The sequence below is a fragment of the Coregonus clupeaformis genome, chromosome 21 (assembly GCF_020615455.1).
Source record: "Coregonus clupeaformis isolate EN_2021a chromosome 21, ASM2061545v1, whole genome shotgun sequence".
NCBI lineage: Eukaryota > Metazoa > Chordata > Actinopteri > Salmoniformes > Salmonidae > Coregonus > Coregonus clupeaformis.
Genome location: NC_059212.1, coordinates 56,789,391 through 56,799,358, shown reverse-complemented (window position 1 = coordinate 56,799,358; position 9,968 = coordinate 56,789,391). Strand labels below are relative to the sequence as shown.

At 50.5% G+C, this 9,968-nt stretch overlaps 1 protein-coding gene across 1 annotated transcript in view; it reads left to right on the top strand.

Moving 5' to 3' along the window:
* Window positions 1-9,968, top strand: part of LOC121534476 (myomegalin) — a 105,683-nt gene that overhangs the window by 64,289 nt on the left and 31,426 nt on the right. Inside the window, exons 23-28 of the mRNA XM_045206064.1 lie at window positions 424-586; window positions 668-874; window positions 1,692-1,896; window positions 2,198-2,314; window positions 6,898-7,163; window positions 9,306-9,523. Coding sequence (XP_045061999.1) covers window positions 424-586; window positions 668-874; window positions 1,692-1,896; window positions 2,198-2,314; window positions 6,898-7,163; window positions 9,306-9,523 — 1,176 coding nt within the window. The remainder of the gene's footprint in view (window positions 1-423; window positions 587-667; window positions 875-1,691; window positions 1,897-2,197; window positions 2,315-6,897; window positions 7,164-9,305; window positions 9,524-9,968) is intronic.

Sequence of the window (9,968 nt, the reverse complement as noted above, 5' to 3'; positions counted from 1 at the left end):
GGATGTTGTGGTTGTGGATGTGGTTGTGGTTGTTGTGGTTGTGGATGTGGTTGTGGTTGTTGTGGTTGTGGTTGTGGTTGCTGTGGTTGTGGATGTGGATGTTGTGGTTGTGGATGTGGTTGTGGATGTGGTTGCTGTGGTTGTGGATGTGGTTGTGGTTGTTGTGGTTGTGGTTGTGGTTGCTGTGGTTGTGGATGTGGTTGTGGTTGTTGTGGTTGTGGTTGTGGTTGCTGTGGTTGTGGATGTGGTTGTGGTTGTGGATGTGGTTGTGGTTGTTGTGGTTGTGGATGTGGTTGTGGTTGTTGTGGTTGTGGTTGTGGTTGCTGTGGTTGTGGATGTGGTTGTGGTTGTGGATGTGGTTGTGGTTGTGGTTGCTGTGGTTGTGGATGTGGTTGTTAATCCTCTGCTGTGTATTTCTTGCAGGAGAACACTGCAGAGGCTACAACAAGAGAATGAGGCCCTGAAACAGACCCAACGGGGGTTAGAGGGTCTAGGAACTCTGGAGGATCCAACAGACATGTGCCAAGGATGGGGACAGGAGGAGGAGGAGGAGGAGGAGGAAGAGGAGGAGGTAGAGGATGAAGAGGAGGAGGTAGAGGAGGAGGTAGAGGATGAAGAGGAGGAGGTAGAGGAGGAGGAGGAAGAGGAGGAGGTAGAGGAGGAGGAGGAAGAGGAGGAGGTAGAGGAGGAGGAGGAAGAGGAGGAGGAGGAGGAGGAAGAGGAGGAGGCACAACCAGCAGTGGTACCCACCCAGGGAAAGCATGACCCCCCAGCAGTGAGGATGAGAGAGGGGAGGGGGAACAGACAGTATACCAGACCTCACTCCCTAGACCTGGGGACTCTCCTCTACCACCAGCCAAACCATACAGAGAAGGTACACATACACTCCTCTACCCTAAACCAGTCTTTGCCGGAATAGTGTAAACCTCTCGCTCTCTGTGTCTTTCTCAAGTTTCATCTCTTTCTATCTCTTTCTCTCTCACTCTCTCCTCTCTCTCTCGCTCCCTCTCTCTCTCTCCCTCCCTCTCTCTCTCTCCCTCCCTCTCTCTCTCTCTGTCTCTCTCTCTCTCTCTCTCTCTCTCTCCCTCCCTCTCTCTCTGTCTCTCTCTCTGTCTCTCTCTCTCTCTCTCTCTCTCTCTCTCTCTCTCTCTCTCTCTCTCCCTCCCTCTCTCTCTGTCTCTCTCTCTGTCTCTCTCTCTCTGTCTCTCTCTGCTCTCTCTCTCTCTCTCTCTCTCTCTCTCTCTCTCTCTCTCTCTCCCTCCCTCTCTCTCTCTCTGTCTATTTATCTCCCCCTCTCTCCTCATATCTCTATGTTGGTATAGCTAGAGCAGTCTATGTAGGGCTGATAGTTTATATAAGCATTATGACTGCCTCTGGGCAGCTGCTCCTGGGTTTCAGGCCAAAGAGAGCAGAGGAAAGGAGTGTTCTGTGTTGCTGCTGCATGTGTTTTAGGAAATGGGACACAGAGTTCTACACACTCAGGCTTCTTCTTTCTGCTCTATACGTCAATGCTTTGTTTCCATAATGAAAAGAAAGGTGTCCCATCTCCGTTTGCTGCTTCCGTGATCTTTATTTTAGCTAGTGATATAACAACAGTTCAACCATAATGGTCTTTACTAGTCATGTAAAAGCGAATGAGATTAACTTTATTTTCCTTTTTTAACCCGATTGTCTTGTCTTGTGCCCTATAGGAGGCTGAGTCTGATGATGTCACCGGCGATGTGGGCGGGTTCTGGCAGCATGTGGAGGCGGGTCTCCGTGAGCAGGCGGTGCGTCTGCGTTCTGATTTGGCGCTGAGCAGACAGGAGAGCAGAGAGTTGCAGGAGAGACTCATGGTGTCTGAGGCCACAGTACATGCACAGGCTGAACAACTCAAAGACTACAGGGAACTACTCAGTGAGTCATCTTACATATGCTGAAACATACATAAATACACACATACAGATACACAGAACACACACACAGAGATACACAGAACACACACATACACACACATACAGATACACAGAACACACACACACAGATACACAGAACACACACACACACACACAGAGATACACAGAACACACACTCACATACACATACAGATACACAGAACACACACACACAGAGAACACACACACACACAGATACACAGAACTCACACACACACACACACACACACAAGTGATGATGCAAGCTTCTCTCTCACTCTCAGCGGAGACATCAGTCGAGCAGGACAGTAAGCAGGTCCAGGTGGACCTGCAGGACCTGGGCTATGAGACGTGTGGTCGTAGTGAGAATGAGGCAGAGAGAGAGGACGCCAGCAGCCCAGGTAACTTAGCTGGGCCTTTCCCTGTCTCACATCTTTTCAATGACATTTTGTTTGATTGAGGGGCTTTATTGGCATGGGAAACGTATGTTAACATTGCCAAAGCAAGTGAAGTAGATAATAAACAAAAGTAAAATAAACAATAAAAAATGTAACAGTAAGCATTACACCCACAAAAGTTCCAAAATAATAAAGACATTACAAATGTCATATAATGTGCAAATAGTTAAGGTACAAAAGGGAAGATAAATAAACATAAATATGGGTTGTATTTACAATGGTGTTTGTTCTTCACTGGTTGCCCTTTTCTTGTGGCAACAGGTCACAAATCTTGCTGCTGTGATGGCACACTGTGGTATTTCATCCAGTAGATATGGGAGTTTATCAAAATTGGGTTTGTTTTCAAATTCTTTGTGGGTCTGTGTAATCTGAGGGAAATATGTGTCTCTAATATGGTCATACATTTGGCAGGAGGTTAGGAAGTGCAGCTCAGTTTCCACCTCATTTTGTGGGCAGTGTGCACATAGCCTGTCTTCTCTTGAGAGCCAGGTCTGCCTACGGCGGCCTTTCTCAATAGCAAGGCTATGTCACGGTTTCGGCCGAGGCTGCCTCTCTTCCTTGCTCGGGCAGGCTTCGGCGTTCGTCGTCTCCGGAATACTAGCTGCCACCGTTGTATGTTTCTATGTTCGTTTGGTCTGGTCTGGTATTGTACACCTGTTATCGTTTAGTGTCATTAGTGTCCTATAAGTTCTCGTTGTGTTTGTCAAGTGTTGTGTGTGATTGTTTTCACTGTCGTGCGTTTTGCTAGTACGTTTACATGTTTGCTCGGTTGAGCTGTTCTCCATTGTGTTGGAGTGTTTTGTCGCACCTGTTTTTGTGCGCCCGTTTTGTTTTCGCCTGCGTGCGGAGTTCTCGCCTCAGGGCATTTATTCGTGCTTGTGTTTGTGCATCCACTAAAGTCTTTTGGACTTACTTTCTGCGTCCTGCGCCTGATTCCACCACCACACCCACCTACAGCAACACTGACAGAATCACACACCTGCTCGAATGGAATCAGCAGGAGCCGCAGCAGCACAGGAGACGTTGGAGGACAGGGTCCGGGAGCAGAGGGACCAGATCCTGCGGATGGGGTCCGCCCTGCAGGAGGTGATCACCACCCTCCAACGCTGGGAGACCCGAGGGACACCCCCAACGCCATCTTCCCTGCCCTCACCATCGGCAGGTCAGCCCATTCCCGCTCCGGAACCCAGAGGAGTTCGACTCTCGCTCCCGAGGGCCTACGATGGGACCGCTGCCGGGTGTCAGGGCTTCCTTCTCCAGGTGGAGCTTTACCTGGCCACCGTGCACCTGGCGCCCTCGGGACACGAGAGCGTGTCCGCCCTGATCTCCTGCCTTTCCGGCAAAGTGTTAGAATGGGCCAACGCCGAGTGGAGGAGAATAGACGCTACCACCATCACGTACGCCGAGTTCTCCCGCCGCTTCAGGGCGGTGTTTGACCATCCCCCGGAGGGGAAAGCGGCGGGGGAGCGTCTGTTCTGCCTCCGGCAGGGGAAGAGGAGTGCCCAGGAGTTCGCGTTGGAATTCCGGACTCTAGCGGCGGATGCAGGGTGGAATGAGCGGGCCCTCATTGATCACTACCGCTGTAGTCTACGTGAGGACGTCCGTAGGGAGCTGGCCTGTCGGGACACCAGCCTCTCGTTCGACCAGTTAGTCGACATGTCCATCAGGCTGGATACCCTGCTAGCTACCCGCGGACGTCCCGAGGGGGGTCCGTCCATTTCACCCTCCAGCGCCTCCGAGCCGTGCCCCATGGAGCTCGGGGGCGCTGGCGCTAGAGAGAGGAGGGGTCGGAGTACGAGGGGGTCCATCTCCTGCACCAACTGTGGTCGGGGGAGGACACACCGCGGCTAGGTGCTGGGGATGGCCTCCTAGGGGAGAAGACGACAGGCCCCGCACTGGGGGAGCCCTTCCAGGTGAGTAGGCGCCCCACTCACCCAGAGCTCTCTGTTGCGCACTTCTGTATACCTGTGCGTTTTCCACAGGTCGCACCTCATTCCCAGCATAAGGCGCTGGTAGATTCAGGCGCGGCTGGGAATTTTGTTGATAAGAGATTTTGTTTAGCCTTAGGGATTCCCCTTCTCCCTGTTGACGTCCCCTTCCCCGTTCATGCCCTAGATAGCCGTCCCGTTGGGTGCGGGCTTGATCAGGGAGGTCACGGCGCCACTTAGGATGTGTGCGCAGGGGGGTCATCAGGAGATGATCCAGCTATTTCTGATCGACTCGCCTGCGTATCCGGTGGTGCTGGGCATGCCCTGGTTGAGTACCCATAACCCGTCTATTTCGTGACAGAAGATCCCACCAAGACGGGACCAAGCAGCAAGTCCAGGAGCCAGCGCCTGAGAGATCTCTAGCGGATCTCCTTCGCCTCCTCGACTGGGTCAAGCCATGTGAGGAAGAGAGGGGCTTGACGTGGAGGCAGAAGGGCGAAAGGCTGGCGAGAAGCATGGAGACCTGGTCCACGGGTAGGAGTGAAGCCCATAAATTTTTTTAGGGGGGCTAACGCCGTGGACGACGGGGCAGCAGGAGGCCGCCAGGTTACGGGAGTCACTGGTCACCAGGGGGAAGGAGGATGTAGAGGCACGGCGAGAGGTACTGGCGTGTGTTGCCAGTCCGGTCCGGCCTGTTCCTGATCCCCACGTAGGGCCAGTGGTGTGTGTTCCCAGTACGGTCCAGCCTGTTCCTGCCACTCGCACCAAGTCTACGGTGCGCATCGCCAGCTCGGACCGGCCTGTTCCTGCTCCCCGCACCAAGTCTGTGGTGCGCGTCGCCAGCCCAGTCCGGCCCATACCTGCTCCCCGCACCAAGTCAGTGGTGCGTTTCGTCAGCCCTGTCCAGCCCATTCCTGCTCCCCGCACCAAGTCAGTGGTGCGTTTCGTCAGCCCTGTCCGGCCCGTTCCTGCTCCCCGCACCAAGTCAGTGGTGCGCGTCGTCAGCCCTGTCCGGCCCGTTCCTGCTCCCCGCACCAAGTCAGTGGTGCGCGTCGTCAGCCCAGTCCGGCCCATTCCTGCTCCCCGCACCAAGTCAGTGGTGCGTTTCGTCAGCCCAGCTCGGCCCGTTCCTGCTCCCCGCACCAAGTCAGTGGTGCGCTTCGTCAGCCCGGCACGGCCCGTTTCCTGCTCCCCGCACCAAGTCAGTGGTGCGCTCGTCAGCCCGGTCCGGCCCGCTCCTGCTCCCGCACCAAGTCAGTGGTGCGTTTGCGTCAGCCCGGCTCGGCCCGCTCCTGCTCCCCCACACCAAGCCAGTGGTGTGCGTCGTCAGTCCGGCACGGCCCATGCCTGTTCCACCGGTGGCTGGTCCGGCACCGGTCAGATGCTTCACGCCGGAGCTGGAGCAATCCGCTCCCACCAGTGTGCAGTCCAGCTCCGGCCAGCGGGGCCAGACCGGACCAGGGGTACTTTGGGGGGTTGGAGAGGGAGCGGGGATCAGGCCCGGAGCCGGATCCGCCGCCTAAGCGGAGTGCCCACCCGGTCCCTCCCCTGTGGTATTTGGTGGGCGCGGTCGGAGTCCGCGCCTTTAGGGGGGGGTACTGTCACGCCCTGGCTCTGGGGACTCTAATATGTTGAGCCAGGGTGTGTAAAGTCTGTGTTTTGTTCTAGGTTTCACTTTCTAGTATTGTTGGTCTATGTTGGCCAGTGTGGTTCTCAATCAGAGGCAACGTGATTCAGCTGTTGCTTGTTGTCTCTGATTGAGAACCATACTTTAGCAGCCTGTTTCCCCACAGAGTTTGTGGGATCTTGTTTCTAGTCTGTTGTGTTAGACCGTGAACTGTCACGTTTTCGTTTTGTTGTTTTTGATCGTGTCTCTAATAAAGAGTATGTTTGCCTGCAACGCTGCGCCTTGGTCCTCATCTCTGTTCGACGATCGTGACAGGCTATGCTCACTGAGTCTGTACATAGTCAAAGCTTTCCTTAAGTTTGGGTCAGTCACAGTGGTCAGGTATTCTGCCACTGTCTACTCTCTGTTTAGGGCCAAATAGCATTCTAGTTTGCTCATTCTTTTTGTAAATTCTTTCCAATGTGTCAAGTAATTCTCTTTTTGTTTTCTCATGATTCGGTTGGGTCTAACTGTGTTGTTGTTGTCCTGGGGCTCTGTGGGGTCTATTTGTGAACAGAGCCCAAGGACCAGCTTGCTTAGGGGACTCTTTTCCAGGTTCATCTCTCTGTAGGTGATGGCTTTCTTATGGAAGGTTTGCGAATCGCTTCCTTTTAGGTGGTTGTAGAATTTAACGTCTCTTTTCTGGATTTTGATCATTAGCGGGTATCGGCCTAATTCTGCTCTGCATGCATCTTATCTCTCACTCCTATCTCACTCCTGTTGCCTCCCTCACGTTATACCTCTCTGAGAGTGTCACCTCTCACTGTTTCTATTTCACTTGGTCACTTGCGACATCTACTGTACCTAACATCTCACCATACAGTACCTGCATCACCTCTCATCCCCACCTCACCTGTCACTTTAGCTTACCTGTGTCCGGTGTGATGATCTATACAGCTTACTAACCTCTTCCTGTATCTCTCCTCCCCTAGAGTTTGATGATCTGGAGATGTGTACATCACTGAGCCACCGGCAGGACTACGAGTGTGCTGGGGTTTGGTTCCATGGCGATGGGAGTGTGGGCGGAGCTTATGATGAAGGGGAGGAGCCAGGGGCAGGATCCCTACAGCAATTGGTCCTGGACCTGCGTTCTCAGCTGACCCGCTGCCACAAGGTGATTCGTGGGTTGCAGCTACGTGTGCGCTCACTATCCACCACCAGTGACTACGCATCCAGTCTGGAACGCACCCCACGCAAGGTACGTCTGTGATGAGGTGATTTTGAAGGAGTCAGGCGCAGGAGGGTAAATCACAGAATAACAGGATTTATTCTGAACCACAGAGTTACGCAGTATTGCGTAAAAACACTCCAGTGCGCAAAACAGGCGCACTGGAAAATACAAGGCACACAGGGAATATTCCCGGCGATACAGAATACACAGAGCTCCACCGATCTTCTCTCTCCTCCACAATAAACAATCACACACAAAGACATTGGGGGCAGAGGGAATACTTATACAGGTACTAATGAGGGGATATGAACCAGGTGTGTGTAATAAACAAGACAAAACAAATGGAATGATGAGATGAGGAGCGGCAGTGGCTAGAAGGCTGGTGACGACGAACGCTGAAGCCTGCCCGAACAAGGAGAGGAGGCAGCTTCGGAGGAAGTCGTGACAACGTCATATACACGACCAGTCAAAAGTTTGGACACACCTACTCATTCAAGGGTTTTTCTTTATTTTTACTATTTTCTACATTGTAGAATAATAGTGAAGACATCAAAACTATGAAATAACACATATATAATCATGTAGTAACCAAAAAAGTGTTAAACAAATCAAAATATATTTTATATGTGAGATTCGTCAAAGTAGCCACCCTTTGCCTTGATGACAGCTTTGCACACTCTTGGCATTCTCTCAACCAGCTTCATGAAGTAGTCACCTGGAATGCATTTCAATTAACAGGTGTGCCTTCTTAAAAGTTAATTTGTGGAATTTATTTCCTTCTTAATGCATTTGAGCCAATCAGTTGTGTTGTGACAAGGTAGGGGTGGTATACAGAAGATAGCCCTATTTGGTAAATGACCAAGTCCATATTATGGCAAGAACAGCTCAAATAAGCAAAGAGAAACAACAGTCCATCATTACTTTAAGAACTTTTAAAGTTTCTTTAAGTGCAGTCGCAAAAACCATCACGCTCTATGATGAAAGTTGCTCTCATGAGGACCGCCACAGGAAAGGAAGACCCAGAGTTACCTCTGCTGCAGAGGATAAGTTCGTTAGCGTTAACTGCACCTTAGATTGCAGCCCAAATAAATGCTTCACAGAGTTCAAGTAACAGACACATCTCAACATCAACTGTTCAGAGGAGACTGCGTGAATCATGGTCATATTGCTGCAAAGAAACTACTACTAAAGGACACCAATAAGAAGAAGAGACTTGCTTGGGCCAAGAAACACGAGCAATGGACATTAGACCGGTGGAAATCTGTCCTTTGGTCTGATGAGTCCAAATTTGAGATTTTTGGTACCAACCGTTGTGTCTTTGTGAGACGCAGAGTAGGTGAACGGATGATCTCCGCATGTGTTGTTCCCACCTTGAAGACTGGAGGAGGTGTGATGGTGTGGGGGTGCTTTGCTGGTGACACTGTCTGTAATTTATTTAGAATTCAAGGCACACTTAACCAGCATGGCTACCACAGCATTCTACAGCGATACGCCATCCCATCTGCTTTGCCCTTAGTGGGACTATCATTTGTTTTTCAACAGGACAATGACCCAAAGCACACCTCCAGGCTTTGTAAGGGCTATTTGAGGAAGGAGAGTGATGGAGTGCTGCATCAGATGACCTGGCTCCACAATCACCCGACCTCAACCCAATTGAGATGGTTTGGGATGAGTCGGACTGCAGAGTAAAGGAAAAGCAGCCAACAAGTGCTCAGCATATGTGGGAACTCCTTCAAGGCTGTTGGAAAAGCATTCCTCATGAAGCTGGTTGAGAGAATGCCAAGAGTGTGCAAAGATGTCATCAAGGCAAAGGGTGGCTACTTTGAAGAATCTCAAATATAAAATATATTTTGATTTGTTTAACACTTTTTTGGTTACTACATGATTCCATGTGTTATTTCATAGTTTTGATGTCTTCACTATTATTCTACAATGTAGAAAATAGTAAAAAATAAAGAACAACCCTTGAATGAGTAGGTGTGTCCAACTTTTGACTGGTACTGTACATACAAGGTCTGATTGATTGATTGATTGATAGATAATTGATTGATCAGTTGATTGATCAATAGATTGACTGATTACTTTAGTGCTTGTGCGCTTGTTGGATTATGTGCTACTATGATATTTTCCCTGACTATTTACAGTCCCCTCCTCTCTCCTGTCCATCAGGTGAACTGGGCGTTTGAGGCCTCCCCGGCCCCCAGCGGTGTAGAGGACGATGAGGGTTGGATGTCCGACAGCCTGGGGCCTCGCATGGAACCCAAGCCCAGCCGGGAGCTGCGAGAGCTGGTGTCCCGAGTGGCCTCACTGGAGGCCCAACTCAAGAGCTCCAGGCTGGAGGGGAAAGGAGGGGTGGTAGAGGAGGGGAAGTGTGCTACCTGGCCCGGGTGAGTGGAGAAAGAGAGGAAATAATGATGATAATGACTATGATGATGACTGATACCTATGATAATGACTATGATGATGACTGATAACTATGATAATGACTATGATGATGACTGATACCTATGATAATGACTATGATGATGACTGATAACTATGATAATGACTATGATGATGACTGATAACTATGATTACGATGATGGTAATAATGACTGATAACAATGATAATGACTATGGTGATTACTGATAACAACGATAATAACTATGGAAATGACTGATAACAATGAAAATGGCTATGATGATGGCCGATAACAACGATAATGACTGTGATAATGACCGACAACAATGATAACGACTGTGGTGATGAGCGATAACAACGATAACGACTACGATAATGATTGATAACAACGATAATGGCTATGGTGATGATTGATAACAATGACTATGACG